The sequence below is a fragment of the Balaenoptera physalus genome, assembly GCF_965194825.1.
Source record: "Balaenoptera physalus genome assembly, chromosome: 1".
Taxonomy (NCBI): Eukaryota; Metazoa; Chordata; class Mammalia; order Artiodactyla; family Balaenopteridae; genus Balaenoptera; species Balaenoptera physalus.
In genome coordinates, this window is record NC_138882.1 from 89181075 (window position 1) to 89204705 (window position 23631).

General features: G+C 40.3%; 2 protein-coding genes and 1 long non-coding RNA gene across 9 annotated transcripts in view; 1 reads left to right on the forward strand and 2 right to left on the reverse strand.

Moving 5' to 3' along the window:
* Positions 1 to 15739, forward strand: part of PDZK1 (PDZ domain containing 1) — a 41520-nt gene extending 25781 nt beyond the window's left edge. For 2 of the 3 annotated variants that reach the window (XM_082459136.1, XM_082459135.1), the window contains exons 2-9: positions 1217 to 1428; positions 2213 to 2459; positions 4216 to 4352; positions 5611 to 5806; positions 8133 to 8329; positions 12666 to 12890; positions 13562 to 13852; positions 15255 to 15739. In XM_082459136.1, the coding sequence (XP_082315262.1) occupies positions 1219 to 1428; positions 2213 to 2459; positions 4216 to 4352; positions 5611 to 5806; positions 8133 to 8329; positions 12666 to 12890; positions 13562 to 13852; positions 15255 to 15308 (1557 nt within the window). In that variant the 5' untranslated portion in view covers positions 1217 to 1218 and the 3' untranslated portion in view covers positions 15309 to 15739. Of the gene's footprint in view, positions 1 to 1216; positions 1429 to 2212; positions 2460 to 4215; positions 4353 to 5610; positions 5807 to 8132; positions 8330 to 12665; positions 12891 to 13561; positions 13853 to 13943; positions 14026 to 15254 lie in introns of those variants that run through there. The other variant, XM_082459137.1, reaches the window with a different exon arrangement.
* The window catches only part of GPR89A (G protein-coupled receptor 89A), a 54969-nt gene continuing 37172 nt past the window's right edge, over positions 5835 to 23631 (reverse strand). The window contains exons 11-15 of one of the 5 annotated variants that reach the window (XM_082459175.1): positions 20230 to 20325; positions 18503 to 18592; positions 17138 to 17203; positions 16867 to 16998; positions 5835 to 6061 (exon numbers count right to left, since the gene is read on the reverse strand). In XM_082459175.1, the coding sequence (XP_082315301.1) occupies positions 5948 to 6061; positions 16867 to 16998; positions 17138 to 17203; positions 18503 to 18592; positions 20230 to 20325 (498 nt within the window). In that variant the 3' untranslated portion in view covers positions 5835 to 5947. Of the gene's footprint in view, positions 6062 to 16339; positions 17026 to 17137; positions 17204 to 18502; positions 18593 to 19018; positions 19146 to 20229; positions 20326 to 23631 lie in introns of those variants that run through there. The other 4 variants (XM_082459174.1, XM_082459177.1, XM_082459178.1 and 1 more) reach the window with 4 other exon arrangements.
* Positions 14630 to 15289, reverse strand: LOC309660289. Its single transcript, XR_014263319.1, has 2 exons — positions 15223 to 15289; positions 14630 to 14762 (listed from the first exon to the last, which is right to left on the reverse strand). It is a non-coding gene; the product is annotated as an uncharacterized lncRNA (long non-coding RNA).

Below are 23631 nucleotides of genomic sequence, written 5' to 3' on the forward strand. Positions count from 1 at the left end.
CGTGCAGGCAGTTTAACCAGCAGAGTCTAGCCTGCTGCTCTCGGGCCTCTACACCAGCAGTTCTTGGCCTCTATTCTCAAGTGCTTAAGCCAGGAGGGGTTGGGGACCCCTGGCAGGAATCTTTTTTTTTTTTTTTAATTTTATTGAAGCGTAGTTGATTTACAATGTTGTGTTAATTTCTGCTGTACAGCAAAGTGATTCAGTTATACATATTTTTCATATTCTTTTCCATTATGTTTTATCACAGGGTATTGAATATAGTTCCCTGTGCCTAGCAGGCATCTCACCTTTAATGACTGGGTGCCAGGGCCCCAAGCTGTTGGTTTTCACACTTTTCCTTTCCTCCTCCTGTGGCCCAGAGCCTTGCTCTTGCAGTGGGGTGAAAGGAGGGGCAAGATGGGTGGAAACGGAAGCGCTTCAGGGGGGAGAAATCTGCCGTGGCAACGGGAATCCTCTCTCCGTCGGGCATCCCTACTCTGTTCTGACTAGAACTTCAGCGTCCTAGAAACCACTTTTCTGTTTCCAATGTACCAGGTCAGCTCTCAGGCCTGGCTTCTCTGATTTTTCATTGTTTGAGATCTTCCTTATCTTGTCTCACCTCACCACTCCTACTAATTCTTCAGATCTTGGAAAAGTCATTTCTCCAGGAAGCCATTCTTAATTCTTCCCACCCCATTCCCTACTCCCAGGACACTCTGTTATATTCTCCCTTATCACTCTATTCTTCCCTAGTAGATCACTCATCACACGTTTCTGTAGAAACATGTGCTCCCTGATATGAGAGGCAAAGTATAGGTCTGTCTTGTCCACAGATTTATCTTCAATGCCCAGAACTTGGCAAGCTCTTCAAATATTTAAATGAAAGTAGACTTGGATTTTCTTAAAATTTTTAGGTAATGTATTTGGAACTACTTTCTTTTGGTCAGGGGACAAAGGGGAATTTGGTTTTGGAGCTATTGAAATGGAAGCATCTCTGTCCAGTACCTAGCCGAATACATGGGTCTGAAATTCAAGTGAAAGGTCATCTTTGGGGAGAAATAGATTTGGAAGTCACTAGCAAGTCCTGGTAGGTGGCTTCCTATATCCCGAATGTTGCTACCTGAACAGTCTGGATTTGGTGTGACAGAAGAATAGAGGTAGAGGAGATGGAGGACAGATTTCTCACCCCAGTTAGATTTTCTGTCTTGTGGATTTACCCATTTGTTTTTCATCACAGAAATGGCCTCCACCTTCAACCCCCGAGAATGCAAGCTGTCTAAACAGGAAGGGCAAAGCTATGGCTTCTCCCTGCGAATTGAGAAGGACACTGATGGCCACCTGGTCCGGGTGGTTGAGAAGGGTAGCCCAGCAGAGAAGGCAGGTCTCCAGGATGGAGACAGAGTTCTTAGGATCAATGGTGTCTTTGTGGACAAGAAAGAGCATACGCAGGTAAGTGGGACACTTGGGGTTCTTCTGCTTCTAGGATCTCTTCAGCTCCCACGTCTCTGCTGATTCTAGTTTTGAGGGTCAGTGGAGCCTTCCTGGCTGCCACTGGCAAGGCAGGACTCCTTTACGGCTATATTCTGCCGGCTAATCAAGTCTCCCATGATTAACCAAGAACTGTAAAAATTATTCCTAGGTTTGAATAGTGTCAGGCCTAATATGCATTGCATATTTGCTACATGAAAGGAACTGTACTAGGCAATTTCATATTCATTATTGTGTTAAATCCCCACCGCAACTCACGAGGTTCATGTTACTATTTCATAGATGAGGAAGTGGAGGCTCAGTCACCTTAGCTTGCTAATGTGTTCATGTAGTGAACATGGGGGAGGGTCTGACCTTTCCCCAATTCTGTCTGCCTCTAAGTGGGTGCTCTTTTCACTGTACTGTGCTGTCTCCATAGACCCAGGAGGACCTGTTGTGCTCTAGGGCAGCATTCGTCCCTGGAAAGGACCAGGCCTAGTAAAAGTCCCCTGGGCTAGGGTTGGGTTATGCTCTAGATTACAGTAGTGCTAGAGGCCCAGCCTAATCTGTACCTGGATCTCGGGAGGGGCCTGGGCAGAGACGGCTGGGGCACGATCTGCTAACTATTAGGGTGTCAGGGGTCAGCTAGTAGAATCTCCAGGGCCAGATAATGAGCCAGATGGTGAGCCCTCCCCCGGCCCCCACCCCGGTGGTTGATGATAGAGGGTTATTGGTTAAAGTTAATCTTTTTCTTTCTTCCTCCTAGGTTGTGGATCTGGTCAGGAAAAGTGGGAATTCAGTGACTTTACTGGTCCTGGATGGGGATTCTTATGAGAAAGCTATGAAAAAACAAGTAGATTTGAAAGAGTTGGGTCAAAGTCAGGAGTCGAGTTTGAATGACAAGAAGCTGCCCTCTGTGATGAATGGAGGAGCACAGACTTGGACGCAGCCACGGCTCTGCTACCTGGTGAAGGAGGGGAGTAGCTATGGCTTCTCTCTGAAAACTGTCCAAGGTGAGCTTGAGGGTAGGGCAGGGACAAACAGCTTTCCAGAAGAAAGATACTGTTATCTGTTAATGACTCCTTTGACTAATTTTCAGTTGCTATGGAGATCCAACAGCAGCCTCTCTCTCCCTTTCCCTCCCTGGCCTTTCCCTTGCTTTGCACAGTTGTGCAAAGAGGGATCAGGACATTGGACAGCAGCACTGTGTGGGGGGACACTGGGCACTCCGGCCCCCCAGTGTTTGTCAGGCTGAGCCTTTGAGGCCAGAGGGTTAGAGGGTTGATGCTTCTTCGTGGGTAAAGATGGAGGGGAGAATGGAGAAAAAGAGGCAAGAGAAGGGAGGTTCTCCATGATAGCCACTCTTGAATTAGAATGATATCTCTTTTCATCTCTCAGAATGCCCAGGTAGTCACTTATTCAAAAAATTCTTGAGTACCTATTTATGTATCAGCCACTGTTACAGTTGCTGAGGACACTGCAAAAATCGCCACCTTCCTGTGGCATTTAAATAGTACCCTCAGCTGTGGCCAAGCTCTGAGGTGACTTCCTGACCTCTAGCTGAGAGGTACAGTGATTTGAGAAATCCCAACCATCAGAAAGCACTAGAAGTTCTGTTTCTAGAATTTCAGAGCTGCAGGCTGACCCACGCTCAGTTGACCATGGTTTTCTAATGATTCCACTGGGATTGAGGTTGGAACCATAGCTGTGTTAGCCTTTTGGTTCCACCTCTAATGTTGCTTCTTCCCTGTTCTTTCTGGTATTGGAGAGGTACTGATAGTGGGTCATAATTTGTTAAGTGCTAAACAGCAGACCAATAGTAAACATAAGATAGTTTCCAAGGCTTATTTAACCCGTAGCAAGAGAAATAAACTAGCTATAAGAGGTATTTCTCAAGTTTGTCAGTTATTAAAACACAGTGATGTAGGTGGTCAAGGGAAGCTTGGCATTTCTCAGAGGTTGGTTATCAGTAAAATGGTAAAAAAAAAAAAAAAAAAAGAAAAAGAAATTGTAATTCAGACTCTACTCATTTGGCCTTTGTGTAATGTCCATGGTGAATGGTTTAGGTTAGCTTTATGAAGAAAATCTTTTCTTCATGACAAATACATAACAAGGTAACAGGAGAAATGTAAGTATTTAAGGAAGCAGAGTTTAAATTACTGTTATTCTTTGCAAATTGTTTATGTAGTCATTATGAAGCTACCCTTTGCCTAGGCTGATATATTAATATCTTGAAAGAATTGACAGCATTTCTTTAAGAAGCACCTAAATCATACCACCTGCTAATACACAATGACTGTGTGGATACTTTCCTCTCCTCCTGTGCCTCTGCCCTCTTTAGCCTGCATCAGTGAGATTTATTCACTCCACTGGATGTGGTGGTGGGGATAGCATTAATTAAAGAGGACAGAATGGAGCAGATGCCTTCTAATTCTACAAATGCAAAGAAAGGGAGTATGACACAGTGATGCAGTGTGGGCATGATTTGGTACTTTCTGGTTCAAGAAGCCAGTGCCACCTGAGATTGCTTCTTTGCATTTAGTTGGGCTCAGAAATCCTATTCAAATCAACAAAAACCAACTGAGTAATGGCTCTGTCAAGCTTTGCGCTATAAGCTCTAATTGTCATTCTAGATCAGAAGCCAAAGCCTATTTGAGTTAGCCCTAAAATTCGAAGTTCTAATTTTGTATTATTGGGAGAAAACCCTTTGCTGTTGGACTTTCTGTGTAATGGAGTTGTGACGCTTGTTCACCTGCTACCCTCTTTCAGGTAAAAAGGGAGTGTGCATGACTGATATAAAACCTCAAGGTGTGGCTATGAAAGCAGGAGTCCTGGCTGATGATCTCTTGATTGAAGTGAATGGAGAGAATGTAGAGGATGCCACCCATGAGGAGGTGGTTGAAAAGGTATATCCCAAAGGAGTACTTTTCTTACCGTATCTTTCACTCTGCTCTCATTGGAAGTGACAGGAAGACAGGAATGGTAGCTTATGATGGGAGAACTATAATAATGGGAAGCTAACCCTTTGTATTAAGAGCAAACAAACTCACTAGTGGTATAAAGTGTTAATATAGGGTTTTGGAATAAGGCCTTTGCTAGTTTCATGTTGTCTTGAAGAAAAGTGTTCTAAAGAACCATTAACTTTATCTTTTGGATCTTATTTGTAATTGATTGGAATTAATTCCAATTTAGAGGGGGGTTGGAATCCCCCTCTAAATTTATAATAAAGTGAATGTTGAGCCAATGTTACTAAAATGTTTTAATACAAGCTGGAAGATAACCAGTGTGGTGATGAATATTGAGCTACACATGGGGAGTATTTGAAGACCTGTTATATCCCAAATCTTATGTCTAGCATGGTTCCATGACACATGGAAAACACTCAGAGGTTTTTTTTTTTTAAATTTATTTATTTATAAATTTTTAAAATAAATTTATTTATTTATTTATTTTTGTCTGCGTTGAGTCTTCGTTGCTGCACGTGGGCTTTCCCTAGTTGCGGCGACTGGGGGCTACTCTTCGTTGCGGTGTGCGGTGGCTTCTCTTGTTGCGGAGCGTGGGCTCTAGGCGCACAGGTTTCAGTAGTTGTGGCACGCGGGCTCAGTAGTTGTGGCTTGTGGGCTCTAGAGCACGGGCTCAGTAGTTGTGGCGCACGGGCTTAGTTGCTCTGCGGCATGTGGGATCTTCCCGGACCAGGGCTCGAACCCATGTCCCCTGCATTGGCAGGCAGATTCCTAACCACTGCACCACCAGGGAAGTCTGTCAGAAGTTTTCCTTTGGGGTCATATGGAACCTTGAAAATTGACCAACTTTATCTTCTCTTGGTAGAAGGATCTTTCAAAGTAGACCTTTGCTTTCTTTTTCAAACTCCTTTCCTAGTCTTCATCTATGTGCCTTTCTGGGTACACAGCTTTCACTTGGGTTCAATTAGCATTTGTGTGGGTGAGGTCATACTTAAGAAGGTGAAAAACAACAACTGTATGAGGGAAGATAGATAAATACCAGTGAGGTGGTAGAAAACAGTATTACAGCTTAAACTCAGGCCTCACATCTCATATTTCCTGTTGAATCTATAGACTGTGTGCCTTGATAAAGAAACTTTCCTATTTCCCAGCATCATTCTTGGAGATTGATGTTGGTGCTCACCTGTGTATGTTGTTGCAGGTGAAGAAGTCCGGAAGCCGCGTCATGTTCCTGCTGGTGGACAAGGAAACTGACAAGCACCATAGTGAGCAGAAGATAAAATTCAAGAGAGAAACAGCCAGTTTGAAACTGCTACCCCACCATCCCCGGGTTGTGGAGATGAAGAAGGGAAGCAATGGCTATGGTTTCTATCTGAGGGCAGGCCCAGAACAGAAAGGTAAGGCACTAGAAGAGCAGAAAACCTGGCAGTGTAACCATCCAATTCCTCATCCCAGTCTGACTCTAGAGTTCCATTAGGCCCCCAACCCCCCATCAGATTCATGAAGGAAGTAGTAAGAAACTAGAAAACATAGCTGGGTCAGTTTAACGCCGTGCATATGGGTGCCTGATGATGGGCATCCCTAGGTTTCCACAGCAGAATTATAAGGCAGAATTTTGGATCTGGGCAGTAGTATGCTGGTAAATTGGCTCTCTGGAAAAAAAAAAAAGCCCTAATTTTTAGCATGTGTTGTTTTTTGTGGTGTAAATACTCCCACCATGTCTGATTTCAAGCCACCAACATGCTGTCACAGAATGCAAAGTTGAGAAGTGTTTTCATGAGCTGGTGTGAGGCAGCTCCAACACACCCCTAGATCTGAGGCAGAGGTGTGGGTTGGGATCTGGGACTTGAAGAGAGTCAGGAGTCTTTCTGGTTCCTTGTAATTCAGTAAGGAAAGAACTAAGGTCCTCCTACAGAAGCTGAATACATTAAAAAAATGTAGGTTCAGGCCATGCGAACTGTTATTCACCCAGAAGTTGCTATTTTCTTTTCATCATATATTTATATTAATTTATGAAACATTAATTTGGTTCATATAATGTAAAAACATCCTTAGGGCCCTTGAGAATATCAAGTGAATCAGACAAGAATTCTTCAGTCAAGAAGCCTCTTGTTTAGTAGAGGAGATAAGACATGTGTGTCCATAACTGAAGGTAGATGGTGAGAAGCACCTTAATACAGGGCAGATAGAATACTGTGGAAATTCAATGTTGGAGCAAGTTTTTCTCACTAAAAATGTACTGGGAGGCCTCTTAGTAAAGGCAGCACTTGAGCTCAGGCTTCGTAGTACGAATAGAATTTGGGCAAGTTGATGGAGTGGGGACAGGAAGGCCAGTCCATGAAGACAGGATTGTGTGAATAAAGCAGGAAAACACAGGCACAGTTTTATTGTCATCTAATGTGTAGCACAGAAAACCAAGTTAGAAAGGTTGGTAGGCAAGAAATAATGGACCTTTAGTGCGTGTTAAGGAGTTTGGACTTGTTTCTAAAGTCAGTGGGGAGTTAAATGCTTTTTTGAACAGTGTGAGAGAGAAGAAAAATTAAGCCTACAGTGTCTCGGGGGCTTTACACATCTCAATTACTCCTAATAATTCTGCAAGAATTGCTGAAATTGAGGACTTGAAGAAGATAGGATAATTTCTATAAGGTCAAACAGTTAGTTGTGGTACAGCTAGGATCAAATTCAGGTCTGTTTAGTTCCAAAGCCCATGTTCATGCTGTTGCCCTGGGGAGTGACTCGGTCAGACATTGCATCAGGATGAGTCTGGAGGCAGGTCTGCATTGGAGAAGGCGAGCATTAAGACAGGGAGAGCAACTGGTAAGGTGCTGTGGCAGTTTAGGGAGAATTTCAGGTAGAGGATCTAGGACCCGAGAAGAGGAGATGTATAAAAATATTAAGGTAGCACTGAAGGACTTGGCTGATTAGACACGGGGAGTGGATGCTGAGGAAGAATCAGTTGCTAAGTGTCAGTGCCTGGGGAGATGGTGCTCCCACTAACAGGTGACCAAGATGAGGGAGACGGGCCAAGATGATTTTTGGTTTGGATACATTACATTGGAGGAATCTATGGGATATCCAGTTGGAGATGCCAAGCAGCTAGCTGGAAAAGTGAAACTGGAGCTTGTTAAAACTGAATGAAGGACAAAAAAAAGTGTGAGAGATCTGGAGGCATCTGGCGAAGATAGTTTAAGTCACGAGGATAAGGCTAAAGACAAATCCTTGTGGCGTGCACACACAAACGCGTTCACAACTGAATTTGCCCAACTGCTACTAAAATGCCAGCATGGGTTTCCTAGGGTCTGAATTCTTTGGTTTTGTTCATCATTCTTCCCTTCCCCCTTTTTTCTTTGCGGCAACTTCTACCTAAGATGTACGGGTACAAGTATGCACACTGACTTCCTGGGGCCTTGCTGACCCTTCTTACTGCTGAGCATGCTATTTTGTTAAGATTGAATCCCAAACACTTTTAGTAACAACGTTCTTTAAAACCCTTTCATTATTAATGGCTGGGTTTGTTCTTGGAATGAGTTCTGACCAAAGAATGAGGCTGGATAGGATGTGTATAGACATCCTAGGGTGCCAGTGGGAAGGACAGGAGTTGTACTCAGCATGCCTTTTATATCTATTTTATAAGGGCCTTAGGTTCCAGCAGAAATCCCCCAGTTTGTTTTTTAGTGGTTTTTCTGATAATTTTATTAATTTTTTTTTGGTGGGGGGGAGTAGGTCAAATCGTTAAGGACATAGATTCTGGAAGTCCAGCAGAGAAGGCTGGCTTGAAGAACAATGACCTGGTGGTTGCTGTCAACGGCAAGTCTGTGGAGTCCCTCGATCATGACAGTGTGGTGGAAATGATTAAAAAGGGTGGAGACCAGACTTCACTGTTGGTGGTAGACAAAGAGACGGAAAACATATATAAACTGGTAAGTAATACAAGGCCACATATTCATGAATTAAGGTTGGGTCCATTCAGTCATGCCCTCAAACTTTGGCTAAGTTACCACTTTGATCTTCATACTGGAAGGGGCATAAAATCATCATCAAGGCTGCACTGAAGCTCAAATTGGTAGAGATAAGAGAATGCCAAGTGATTGGTACATGAGTTTTAAGTCCTTAGATTCAAGATTTTGAAAGAATTTGCAAATATAACTGGAGAATTTCTCTTGGTGACCTGGGAAAAACCTATGAACAATAGCCTGGAAATAAGCAGATGTAGCCCTAACTTTCCCAAATAGGGAATAATTGGATTTTAAACTATAGACCAATACATTCTATCAATCCCGTGTAAAAGCCTAGAAAGGATTATTAAACAGTGTATAAGCCCTTAGCAAGGGAGTAGAAACACAGATTCACCAAGACCAGTTGGTGTCAAACTAACCTTATTTCCTCTAATCACAACAGCTATTATCTGCACATTTTAAGGTTTTTATAACACCTTTGTCACAAGAACTGAGGTTCACTCTAGCTTAGCAGACATTTGGGGGCCTCCTAAGGCACCATCTGCCTTGCTGGGTGTTGGTCACAAAAATGAACAAAGATGAACTTGTTCTATGTGATATGCAATAATGGAAGCATCCAAAGGTGTATAAGTGATATAGAGGGAGGAATATTATGAGAGGTGGTGGTAGTACTAGCCCCCCATTTTAGATGAAAAAAAATGGAACTTAGAGAGACTAAGTGATGATTGATTGGCGAAAGTCACACAGTTTAGCAGACTGAAGCCGGTGTGTGAATGCAGGTTTTATTATGCCATAATCCCTCCCAGCACAATATTTTGATTAGATATTTCAAGACACTTGTCTTGATGACACTCTGCCCCTATCCAAAAAATGCAATTTAAGGTTACATTAATTGACACTTGGCTTCTGGAGATGGTAGTGTTACTGTACTGAGTTGGTCAGACTATACCTGAAATTACCAGTAATGTAATCTTGGGTAAGTTACCCTCCCTGTGCCTGTTTCTTTCGTTGTTAAGATGGGCGTAGCTACAGTGAAGGGTGGCTATCAGTGTTAAATGAGTTAATATTTAGAGCATTCAGAATAATGCCTGGCACATATAAATGTGTGTTAAATCAACACTGTGTCCAGTTCTGAGAACCTCACTTTAAGGCCAGTGTCAAGAAAGGTAACCAGGGCAGAGGTTTCGTAAGACACTACGTGAATATTTCGCTTGAATAAGCATAGACTTTGGGGAAGAAAGAACATCTTCAAGAATTTGAAAGGCTAAATGGTAACTATGTAAGGTGATGGATGTGTTAATTTAACTTGATTGTGGTAATCATTTCACAATGTGTATGTCTAGCAAATCATTATGTGTACACCTTGAATATATACAATTTTATTTGTCAATTATACTTCATTATTAAAGCTGGGAAAATATATGAAGCAAAAATTGACAAAATTGAAAAGAGAAATAGTTCTACAATAATAGTTGGAGACTTCAATATCCCACTCTCAATACTGGACAGAACAACCAGACAGAAGTCAGGAACTAGAGGACTTGACCAACACAAACCAGCCAGATCTAACAGACGTACACGCTATCCAACAACAGAATCCACATTCTTCTCAAGTGCACAAGGGATATTCTCCAGAATAGACAATATGTTAGGCCACAAATTAAGTCACAATAGCCAAAAGATGTAATCAACCCAAGTGTCCACTGACAGATGAATGGATTTAAAAAATGTTATATATATATCTATATACTATCTATCTATATCTATCTATCTATCTAATGAATTTGGAAGGCTATTACGTGCAGGAAGTAGACTTATTTTTGAGGTGTTCTATGGGGCACAGCTTGACCAAACAGAGGAGGCACAGGGAGCTAGCTTTTGGCTTAAGGACAACTGAAGCTGCCAGGAACAACCTCTGCAGAGCAGGGAGCTCCCAGTTGGTGGAAAAAATCAAGCAGAAGTCAGAAGGTCACTGCTGTAGCTGTTGTAAAGGGAATTCTGGCAACAAGTCCTTTTCAATGCCTCCTAAACTTATGACAGCATGACTGAACTATAATTTTAATGTTTTGGTTAATATGAGAGAAATTGGACCTAAAAAGATGCTTGTTGCCATCTTCTTCCTCCCTCTTCACTACCCCCTCCACCCCAAAGTAAGTTCCATAGATGGGTAGGTGGGAGGTGGTTGGATCTTTGATATATATCAGTGAATAAAACAAACACCTAAAACAGTTCCTGGCACATACTAGACACCCAAATATTTGAGTGAAGAATGAGTAAAAACTCATTAAGTGTTTCATGTTACTGTCCTCTGCCTCAAGATTAGCTGCTACTGTCAGATAGTTGATTTGCTTGTTTGGGTAGTGACATCAGTGGTATTTTTGCATGTGATGAGTCACTTTGACAATTTTCCACATTCTATTTTATTTTTTAAATTTATTTATCTTTGGCTGCATTGGGTCTTTGTTGCTGTGCATGGGCTTTCTCTAGCTGCAGCGAGCGGGGGCTACTCTTCATTGTGGTGCACAGGCTTCTCATTGTGGTGGCTTCTCTTGTTGCAGAGCACGGGCTCTAGGCACATAGGCTTCAGTAGCTGTGGCTTGCGGGCTCTAGAAGGCAGGCTTAGTAGTTGTGGCGCATGGGCTTAGTTGCTCCACGGCATGTGGGATCTTCCCAGACCAGGGATTGAACCTACGTCCCCTGCATTGGCAGGCGGATTCTTAACCACTGTGCCACCAGGGTAGTCCCAATTTTCCACATTTTTTTTATTATAGATTTATTTACTTATTTTTATTTTTGGTTGTGTTGGGTCTTCATTGCTGCACGTGGGCTTTCTCTAGTTGCGGCCAGCAGGGGCTACTCTTTGTTGTGGTGTGTGGGCTTCTCATTGTGGTGGCTTCTCTTGTTGCAGAGCACGGGTTCTAGGCACATGGGCTTCAGTAGTCGTGGCACAAGGGCTCAGTAGTTGTGGTGCACAGACTTAGTTGCTCCGCAGCATGTGGGATCTTCCTGGACCAGAGCTTGAACCCGTGTCCCCTGCATTGGCAGGTGGATTCTTAACCACTGTGCCACCAGGGAAGCCCCCAATTTTCCACATTTTAAAGAGAAAGAAATGTGGGAAGATTTGCAAGTATATCATTGAAAGGTCTGAAGTTAGCTGAATTGGGTAACTAGCAGGTTCTGTGCTGGTGCTACTTTTGATGAGAAAGGAAGATGTGGTCTTGGGGTTAGTAAGACAGATGATACCAGGACCCCAAATCCAGTTTTATCCAGGTTGCTGAACAGTATGATTTGGGGCAGAGCACACGTACTCACCTTCAATTGCTTGATTTTTCTACTCATTGCCTAACAAATGTCCTGGATGCTTGTGGGCAATAATTTAACTACTGATCCAAGATCTTACTATACCCAAATATACCCTTTTAATTCTCTCAACTAAAACCCACACTCAGCTAAACTCTTCATTCTGTAACACAAACCAGTCATATATTTCCTGTTCTCTGCCTCTTTTATATTTGAGACCATCACTGCCTTCTTCACATGGATGGTCTGGGAGTTGAGATGGATTAGAAGTATTTAAAGATAGTGAGGAGTCTGGCTTAACAGAAGTGTCAGCTAATGGTTACAATAATAAATAGTAAAATAAATTGAGTGCAGCAGATACAGGACTGGAGGGGGAGTGGGAGAAGCAAGTAGCAAATGATTGGAATTGACTTTTGTTACCATATGTGATCACATGATTGCCAACCTCCTCTACCCCCTCCCCCCAATTAATTACTGCGTGTAATTCAAATAGTGATAAAAATAATGTCTCATGTTTCACTTTCTCTAATGTGTTTAAGGAGCTCTGAAGAGTTCTGAAGACCATCTTATTGAAGGGGAAGGGCCAGGTGAACCTGCTCTGCATGAGGTACTGGGCCAGTCACTCAATGTCTATAATCTCCTAACAGGGAGATTGCCTGTGGTTTGTGCAGTGACTCGCTCACTATCATGGAATCAGAATAAACTGGCAGTTCTGTTAGACTTATTTTTGGATCCTTGTACAACATTCTATACTGCTTTTATTTTATATACATTTACATTTGTTTACATGTTTACACTCATTACTCTATAACCAAGCTCAATCTTCCTTTATACCTTTTCTGTTTGGGGTAGTAGAGAAATTTTACAGCCCACAGCCAGATGTATCTGGAAGAGGAGTGGAACATGGAGGATACCTTATAAATTAAACCAGCACATTTAATAAAGTGTAACTTCTCATACTTATAATTAATGGGGTTTTTTCCCCCTTTATTTTCAAAAGGCTGGCTTTTCTCCATTACTCTACTATCAAAATCAAGAACTGCCTAATGGGTCTGTCAAGGAGGATCCAGCTCCTACTCCTGCTCCTCTGGAGGTCTCAAGCCCAGATACTACCGAGGAAGTAGCAGATCATAAGCCTAAACTCTGCAGGCTGGTCAAAGGTGAAGACGGCTACGGCTTTCGCTTAAATGCGATTCGGGGTCAGCCAGGCTCATTCGTCAAAGAGGTATGGTGATCTGGTTCCGGCAGCCCAATGAACAGTCACAATTAGGAGAGTCCCAGTTTCTCCCACTCACTGATGGCTCAGTAAAAAGGTTACATTGAAGGCTTACACTGAGGGTCTCACTTGGGTTCAAATAAATGCTTATGGTCTTGTACCCTTTAAGATAGGTACTAGTACATCCTAAGCTCACATCTTTCATTTCTTAAACATCTGTTCCACCTAATTGTCTCTATAGATACTTTCAAATCAAACACTGTAAACAGAGTGAGCTGACATGACTGTAGTGACAGTCACTAATGATTCTGGGAGTGATACTTGTTTGCTTCTGTGCATTTGGCATAATGCCCCTACCCTGCAGGGACTGACAGTGAGAAGACTATCTCTACAGCTCTCAACCTGGGAACAAAGAAGGCGGACCTATGAAATCTAATGCCTTCAACCCAGAAGACATATGATATTCAACCACTGTGACACTACTCATTTGAGTACGGAAGTTGTAGCTTTCATAAGCAGAAAAGCAATAGAGCACCATTCTCAACTTCTCTACCTCAAGGAGAAATAATAACATGATTAAGAATAAATTCTCAACATCCTCATCTCTCCTCTGAAGAATAGCTAGTCTAACATTCTGTTATCTGTGTTTGGAAGTGATAACTCAGAACCTCTGCCCACAGGTACAGACGGGTGGCCCTGCTGACCTGGCTGGGCTAGAGGATGAGGATGTCATCATTGAAGTGAATGGAGTGAACGTACTGGATGAGCCCTATGAGAAGGTGGTGGACAGAATCCAGAGCAGTGGCAAGAATGTCATACTCTTAGTCTGTGGAAAGAAGGCCTATGATTATTTCCAGGCTAAGAAAATCCCTATCGTTTCCTCCATGGCTAATCCACTGGATGACACCCCTGATCCCGAAGAAGGAACGCCGGAGGAATCAGAGCAAGACTCGCACACGGCAAGAGAACGAGTGAGTGGTGATACATTTCTTTTAGTGATCTAACTAACCAGAGTCTGGTAAAGTCCTTAATAAGTGCACCATGTGTCTATGTTTACCACAGATTTCCTAAAATACTAGAAAATTACAGTGTAAAGAGAACTAGCAAATTCAATTATCGTGGCAGAGAGGAGATGGTATAAGAACAGCAAGCATCTTATTTTTCATAGCATGGAGTTTGATGGTAACTTATCAAAATTATAATGGGAACCACCAGAAGAAACGGAATCAGACTATTTATGTACAAATTCTGGATCTACCATTTATCAGCCTTGGGTAAATGGATTTATTCTCTGTGCCTCAGTTTCCCGACCTATAAAACAAGGATAATTTGTCAGATTGTTATCAGGATTATATTAATTATGACTGTTAAAGTGCTTTGAGCAGTGCCTGCTTCATAGTAAGCATGAAAATGAATGGTGGTGGTTAGTGACAGTATTGTTTTTAAAATAATTGGCAGATATTCAAGTATTATTACTGGGGAAGAGTAAGCATTATTCCGTATGTATTTGGATTAGATAAATTCCTTGGTAAGTCTCAATTTCTTTTCACAGGTGAACTTGAGGTCCAAAAGTTAACTGACCTAAGTTCATAAAGAAAATGTATGGCAAAACCAAGACTCTAAAAGTTTTATATTCTTTCTGTTACATTATTTCTATTGATTGGTAATATAAAAAACAAATACTCATTTTTAATGAATACATGCTGTCTTAGTCTGTTTGGGCTGCTAAACAAAATAGCATAGACTGGTTGGCTTATAAACAACAAACATTTATTTCTCACTGTTCTCGAGGCTGGGGAAGTCCAAGATCACGGCACAGACAGATTCAGTGTCTGGTGAAGGACCTCTTCCAGGTTGCAGACTGCTGACTTCTGGCCATGCCTTCACATGGAAGAAGGGGCTGCGGAGTTCTGGGAGGCCTCTTTTATAAGGGCACTAATCTCAATCATGAGAGCTGTGCCCTCATGACCTAATCACCTCCCAAAGGCCCTACCGCCTAATAACATCACCCTGGGGAACAGGATTTCAACTTACCCATTTTAGGGAGATACAGACTTGCAGACCATAGCATACACGAGAGCCATTGACCTTGTATACTAGATGTCTTTAAAAAATTCTATAATAACTCTATAGGAAGTCATTACAGTACTATGCTAACTTTATAGAAAAGAAATTATATATATATGGACATTAAGAAATGTGTTAGTGTCAAACAGCAAACTGGAAACAAAGCCAAGTATAGAATTCAGGTCACCTGGCTTCTAGTGAGTGACTCTACTCCCTGATTTAAGTCATGCAACTCTAGAATAGATCATCCGTCTCCTGATGTTCACACTCTTACCACTTATAGATCCTTTGTTTTCTTTTGCACAGGCCCACAGTACAGCCTCTCATTCTTCTTCCAATTCTGAAGATACAGAGATGTGATGAGAACAAGCAATAGCTTTGGCTGATAGCTGTTTCTGGGTATTTAATAGGAATCCTTTCCTAAGGAATGAGCTACCACCGGTTTACTGTCTCTGTTAGAGAAGAACTCCTCTGGAAACCAGTTTGTCATGTGTGATTGTCTTCTGTTGTCATCTGTTTTAGGGGCGGCTACTGCAGATAGCTTATTTATGGTCAACTTAGGAAAAGTTAAGGCAGGAGCCAGATGCTTTTCATTTGATTTCTTTCAAGCTTCAACTTAACTACATTTCTCTGTATGCTGTTGTCTCTTCTGTAGGTTCCTAGAGCACCAAAGATGATTCATAAATTTGTATATGTGAGAACTGCTAATTAAAGTATCTGAACAGATAAGCCTATTAAAATTATCCTTTGTAAGAATGTTGTTGTTGCTAAAATAAATGCCATTAAAAATGCCTTTTGAGTATGCTTAAATTTTGCCTGTTAGCTGATGTAACCTTAATAGTGCTTTTGTTTTTGGTAAACTTTTTATGCTTTAACCTTCATGTTGCCTCTAGAAACCCAAAACACAATAAAACTCAGAATAAGATCTTAGTAATAAAAAGAGACTTCCTGGTAATAAAATTCAGGATTTTCTTAAATTGCATATCTGAGTGTTCTACAAATTTTCCAACAGCTTCCTTTTACAGATGAAGAAATTGAGTCGTAGGATAGGAAAGTGACTTATTCCAGTTAACAGTTATTCATTGTTTTACCCCACAGCACGAGGGGCAGATGAAAAGAAAAAATGAGATATCATCACTGCCTTGAATTTAGCGTAATTCACTTTTAAATAATAAGTTGAAAGGAAATCAAGAAAGATGACATACTTTGAAGTCTCTCTTGGTAGACTCTAGTTCAGTTGCATACCATTCCTTCTCCAGGACAGATAACCTCTTGGTTATTTTAAGGGGACAGGGGTTGGGGAGGAAGGGTGGGATGCCAATTCATATTAGGTCACACAAGCGTAACTTTTTAACCAAGCTATCCTTGATAAAATGATGCTAAGTCCAAAGTGTTAACAACCTCTGATTTTAATGATAGTCAATCTCAAGGGAACGTCATAACCTTCTCCATGTGATCCTTGACTTGACAGAATCTCGTGTTTGGCCCAGCTACCTTAGATCTCGCTTAGCCCAGAATTCCAGTGTATTTTCTCCCCTTAGTTTCTTGGCTCTGTCCAGTCCCACCACCCAGCATACTGCACCAGCCTCAAACCCAAACAGGGTGCTCTTGGCTGAGTACTAGCTTGAGTTACTTCTCTCTCTCATTTCTGTGATCATGAGTAGCTGATGCTACTCATGATCACAGTATCATCTGAGGAGGAAGGTGTGAGCTGGAGGTAGAATATGCTACCACAGCATTTTGTTTGTTTAAAAAATGTTAGGCCCCGGTCCCCTCCATTTTTTCCCTCTTATATCCAAATTCTGACACCACTGGCCTGTAGCAGTCTGTAATAGGCATGAGTTCAAGGTGCCATATGCTTCTCTGGTGCCTGTTTGTGGGCCAAATAGAGGAAGAGTATGCTGGAGAGAGCACTGACCAGGAAGATGACATCAAACCACCGGTGATAGAAGTTGAACTGTAGCTCTCCAAGGACTTCGGTGACTATGGTGCGGTACTCCAGAGGCATGCTCATTCGGATCAGCAGCACAGAGGAGACGAAGTACATGCCCTGTAAGTCAGATTAATCCAGAAGTCCCTTTGAATGTAGTGACAGGCAAGTCCCAGGACATTGTTAAAATATTTAAAAGTATAGAACATATTTCTGGCATTTTACAGCTGTACACATAAAGCTAGTTCCTTAAACTTACCATTATCTGTGCTAATAGCAGGACAATGACATTGGAGGACTTACTGCTGGATATGGCATAAAAGAACTGTCAAGAAAGGGAGGAGAGATGAATTTATACAGTACTGCTAGATTCCTGTGTCAAAAACATTAAGTAGTACAGTTAACATTTAATTAAAAATGTCTCTTCCATGCCACAATCCTGTATAGAACCATTCATATGATTAAGGCTATAAATAAGATATTTAAATAGACTGCCCCAAAAGGATCCAGTTATACTTTTCCCATATGGGTAAGTTGGTGGTTTTAGGTATTATAACATGAAAGGATTCCACCTTATCAGAAACTATGTGATACATGTGATTTTTTTTAAAATTAATTAATTTTATTTTTTTATTTTTGGCTGCATTGCATCTTCGTTGCTGCGTCCAGGCTTTCTCTAGTTGCGGCAGGTGGGGGCTACTCTTCGTTGCGGTGCGCGGGCTTCTCATTGCGGTGGCTTCTCTTGTTGTGGAGCACCGGCTCTAGGTGCACAGGCTTCAGTAGTGGTAGCACGTGGGCTCAGTAGTTGTGGCTCATGGGCTCTAGAGCACAGGCTCAGTAGTTGTGGCACACGGGCTTAGTTGCTCCGTGGCATGTGGGATCTTCCCAGACCAGGGCTCGAACCCATGTCCCCTGCATTGGCAGGCGGAGTCTCAACCACTGTGCCACCAGGGAAACCCGATACATATGATTTTAACATCATTATAAATCATTAAAACCAATTACTCCAGGCCACTCCAAGCCCTTGAAATTGTTACTAAGCTCCTGAGCTCTTCCTAAAATTGTGCTAGATGCTTGGTGATCCCTTCTCCCCTCCCAACCTCTTCTCTCCTTTCATTCAAACAATTCTTGGATTTTGAAATCCCTACCTCTTCTACCAGAGAGGATTTACCTTCCAGCTCCATGAAGCCTTCCTATGTTGATCAGAAAATAGCTGAACATTCTGCTTCTCCTACTTCCATATCCTCCTTACAAGCAACTCTCACAGTTACTCTTCTAACCTCAAATACTATCTCATTTATTCATTCCAAATACCTGCTCAGTACCTACCATGTGCCACGTTCTGTTCTAGATGCTGGTGACATATCAGTGAATGAAACAGACTGTGATCTCATTCTATGACCTTTGGTAACTAACTGTACTCATCTGATTGGTGTACGATGCAAATACATCATCATCAACTTATGTATTAGTTTAACTTTTTCTTTTATTCTGTTGTATGTCTTTTAAATATTTGCGACTGTTATTTAAGATCTCAGAAGGCAGAAATGTTAATTAGGTGAAATCATCTCACAGTGCCACATGTAATTAAATTAGTACTTTTAAACTCTGTGATACAACCTACCTTGGTAAGAGTGATCAGCAGTCCTCTGATAGACGTGACAATGATTATTCCAACCAGAATGAAGGAAATGTGTTGGGACCAGAACTTCACCTGTCCACACGATAGGAAGGAAAAATATTTGTTAAATTTCTGTTCAGAGAGATGGGAAAGCTAAGAAGAAGCATTCTTATCACTTATGTAGCTGTGAGAGGGAACTTCATTAGCAAGTAAGTGGCAGCAAAAACATGTACAGGAAGACTGCAGTGGATATCTTAACTAGCAGACTTAAAACTTAAGGAGAGAAGAAAGCAAGTGCAATGAAGTGATGAAAATAACTCTAATAACCAGAAGAAACACAAAGCTAATAACACAGCTTCAAGTGAAAAGCATGAATTAAAAGGAAACTAAATAGCAGCCTGATAATTTTTAATATCTGTGAATGACAGTTCTCTGATCACCCAAAAGTATAGGAAACTTTTCTTCTTATAATAAAAGAATATGTAGACATTCTCAGCTATAGTCTAGGAAATAGCTGACCTTCATCTGAATCACATGATGATACCTTTTTCTCCTCTTGGATTGCTTCAGAGTGAGAGGCAGCTGTGATACCCTGTGCTTGATTCAGGGCTGAAAAGCATCTGAGGGGGAGCTGCATTGCTAACATCTAAGAGATGTTATTCAGAATTATGAAACGTGGAGTACATATATAGATGAGTTATAGATGGAATACATATACATACACAGCAGCTAGCCTCAAAGCACTGATAAGGGCATTTCTAAAAACTCACCCCAGTAAAAAAATTTAAAAGAGGAAAACACATGTGAAAAAAGAGCGAAGCATACTTTACCGTATAATTTATACACTACTTGAAGGAAAGATACCATGCTTCTTCACATGAAAAAGGATACACTATTGATCTATCATCAAAAAAATGTGTGCTTTGAGCTGTTTCTCAAGGACTGGAGCTCAATTTGCTCTGGTGTATTTTCATTTTATCCAGCTACCAGGGGCATGTCCAGCTGAGATGGCTGGCTGGGGGTAGCATGTAGTCTGTGGCCAGGATCGTAGCACAGCTAAATGGCACTCATAGGGACTAAGAACATGACATTGGTCTTATTATCAAAGTGCTAATCAGCTAGAATCATTGGCTATATATATACCTGGAAAATATACTATTCTACAAATAAAGACATTAAACTTAAATTGGGACAAGAGTGTGTTTAGGAACAGTGGTATTATAAAACACATAGAAAGATGATTAAAAAAATCTTTGTGCACAGGTGACAGTTAACATTTTTAGCTCAAAACCCACATGAATTAGTTGATACAGATAATTTTTTATAGCAGAAATCATTTCAGTTCTAACACAAAAACACTAATTAGTATTTAATTTTCTACCAGAGGAATCAAAGGTGAGTTATATTTGAAGATGTCATCAAGTATCACAGAGAGAAGTATTTGAATATTTGTTACGGAGAAGCTGGTGAGTGGTAGCTGCTACAGAGAAGAAGAGGAGGAACTACAGAAATAATCACTATCCATGACAATAATAATTTCCAGTCGTTACTTATGGTTTTATGCCCTTTACGAATTTGCCATGTGAATATGCCAAAATATAGAGGAGAGTGAGAAGAATGAAAGCAGAAGCAAGTACCTAGAATAAGGAGTTAGAATCTAAAGAATTGTAATTTAGACCAGATAAAATAGAAAGAAACATAACAAACAAGGATTTTGATATAACTCTTACATCAAATTGGATCCCGAGATAATTCACAGTGATCTCAATGCCTCTTGTGACTGGATCAGTTTTCCCAACTCGGTCAAAAACAATATTAATGGTTGCCTGCAGAGACACAGACCTTTACATTAGAGTATCTCAATAATCACCATTTTAAAAAATGAAGCAAAATAATGAATTAATCACCAAATGTACCTTACAGGTGGATATTCCTAAAAATGCAATTCTACTCTCAATCTAAATCATATATAAGAAATCTATTTTGGCTATTCACACATAGGCAAACAAAAGTCCCTATCTACACTATCTTTCTTTTCTGTAGAGTACAAAGGGGAATAAGGCTATGACATATACAACTTAATTTAATAGGATCCAGAAAGGAAACATTTTGGTAGACGGACTCAGGGTAAGAGAATCAAGGAATTCCAGGGTCATTCCCTGTGGTTATTTTCTGACAGCTCTAATAGTAATCACTAAAACAACAAAAAGAGAGTTATAGCTGACAAGCCAACAAAGAAGATCAAATGGAATTACGAAAAATACCCAATTAATCCAAAAGAAGGAAGAAAAAAAGGAAAAAGGGGAAAAAAGAACACATGAGATGAATAAAAACATACAGCAACATGGTTGTTTTAAACTCAACCATATCAATAATCACATTAAATATAAATGGTCTAAACCAGGGGTTGGCAGACTCTGCCACTGTCATATAACTGTAGCTACAGACAATATGTAGATAAATGGGCTTGGCTGTGTTCCAATAAAACTTTTAAAATAAAAGCAGGTGGTGGCTGGATTTGGCCTGTGGGCTACAGATGGCTGACTCCTGGTCCAAATATGACAATTAAATGGCAGAGACCATCAGATTAGATAAAAAAGCAAGTTGCGGGGCTTCCCTGGTGGCACAGTGGTTAAGAATCCCCCTGCCAATGCAGGAGACATGGGTTCGAGCCCTGGTCCAGGAAGATCCCACATGCCGTGGAGCAACTAAGCCCATGTGCCACAACTACTGAAGCCTGCACTCTAGAGCCCGTGAGCCACAACTACTGAGCCTGTGTGCCACAACTACTGAAGCCCGTGTGCCTAGAGCCTGTGCTCTGCAACAAGAGAAGCCACTGCAATGAGAAGCCTGCACACTGCAATGAAGAGTAGCCCCCGGTTGCCGCAACTAGAGAAAGCCCACGTGCAGCAACGGAGACCCAACACAGCCAAAAGTAAATAAATAAATAATAAATAAATAAATTAAAAAAAGAAAAGCAAGTTGCTTACAAGAAACCTGCTTTAAATATAAAGATACAAATAGGTTAAAAGTAAAAGTATGGAAAAAGATATATTATGTTAACACTAATCAAAAGAATGCTGGAATGTCTATATTAATATCAGACAAAGTAGATTTCATAGCAAAAAATAAAAGGGTCATTTCATAAGAATAAAAGAATCATTTCAACAAGGGGCACATAATGACCCTACATGACATACATGAAGCAAAAAAATGACAGAATTTAAAAAAAGGCAAATCCACAACAATAGGTGGAAATTTCAACACCCCTCTCTGAGTAATTAAATAGTCAGAAAATCAGTAAGAGTACAGAAAACTTTAACAATACTATCAACCAACTTGACCTAATTGACACTTGCAAGCCTTTCCACCCAACAGGAGTAGAATACACATTCTATTCAAGTGTACATAGAACATCAACCATGGTTAACCATATTCTGGGTCAGAAAACAAGTCTCAATAAATTTAAAAAGATTCAAAGTATATTCGCAGATCACATGAAATTAAATTAGAAAGCAATTACAGAAAGATATTCAGATGATCCCCAAATATTTTATGACGTACTTCTAACCCACAAGTCAAAGAAGAAATCAAAAAGGAAATCAGAAAGTATTTTGAACTGAATGAAAATAAAAATAAACATATCAAAAAAGTTGCATTTTGTGAGATGCAACTAAAATAGTGCTTAACAAGAAATTTATAGCATTAAGACACCTATATTAAAAAAAAGGTTTCAAACCAATGATCTTAGCTTCCACTTTAAGAAATTAGAAAAAGAAGACCCCAAAAATGCAGAAGAGAAATAATAGTGGAAACCAGAAAAACAACAGAGAAAAATCAATTAACCCAGATGCTGGTTCTTTGAAAAGTTCAATAAGATTGATAAACTTCTATCAAGACTGATCAGAAAAAAAGAGAAAAGACACACATTATCAATATCAAGAATTAGAGAGATATCAATTCATATCCACTAAAATTATTATAATTAAAAAAGATAGATAATAAGTGTTGGAGAGGATGTGGAGAAATTGCAACCATCACACATTGCTGGCAGGAATGTAAATTGGTACAGATGCTTTGGAAAACAGCCTGGTAGTTTGGCAGTTTATTAGAAGGTTAAACATATAGTTAGCGTATAACCCAGCAATTCTACCCCTACAGGTAATATACCTAAGAGAAATGAAACATCTGTCCACATAAAAACTTATACATGAATGCTCACGATAGCATTATTTACAGTGGCCAAAAAGTGGAAACAACTCAAATGTCCATCAACTGATGAATGGATAATTTAAATTAATGTGGTATATCTATATAATGAAATAAATATTACTCAGTCATAAAAAGGAATGAAGTAGTGATAGAGGCTACAACACAGATGAACATTGAATACATTATGTGAAGAAGCCAATCACAAAAGACGACATTGTGTGATTCCATTTACATGAAATGTCCAGACTAGGGAAATTTATAGAGACAGAAAGTATCAATAGATTAGTGGCTGCCTGAGGCTGGGGGAGAAATAGGGAATGACTGCTAGTGAGTATGGGATTTCTTTTTGGGGTGATAAAAATTGATTGTGTTGATGGTTACACACTTTGTGAATATTACAAACCACTGAATTGTACACTAAATGGGTGAATTGTATTGCATGTGAATTATATCTCAATAAAGCTGTTACATAAAAAGAGAATGAGAGGTGACATCATTACAGATTTTATAAATATTAAAAGTATAATAAGAGAATACTATGAACAATCTTATGCCAATAAATTTGACAACTTCAATAAAAATGGATAAATTCTTGTGTAAGACACAAGTACAAAAGTTCACTCAAGAAGAAATAGATAACCCTGAATAAACTTTATAAATATTAAAGAAATTATATTTGTAGTTAAAAAATCTCTCTGCAAAGAAAACTCCAGGTCTTAGATGGCTGATGAAATCCACCAAACATTTAAGAAAGAAATAATAACAATTCCATGCAAACTCTTCTGCTAATTAGAAGAGAAAGAAATACTTCTCAACTTACTCTCTAAGGTTAGACATCTAAACCAAACAAAGACATTAACAAGAAAACTACATTCTGGTATTCCTCAGACACATAGATGCAAAAATTCTTAACAAAATCT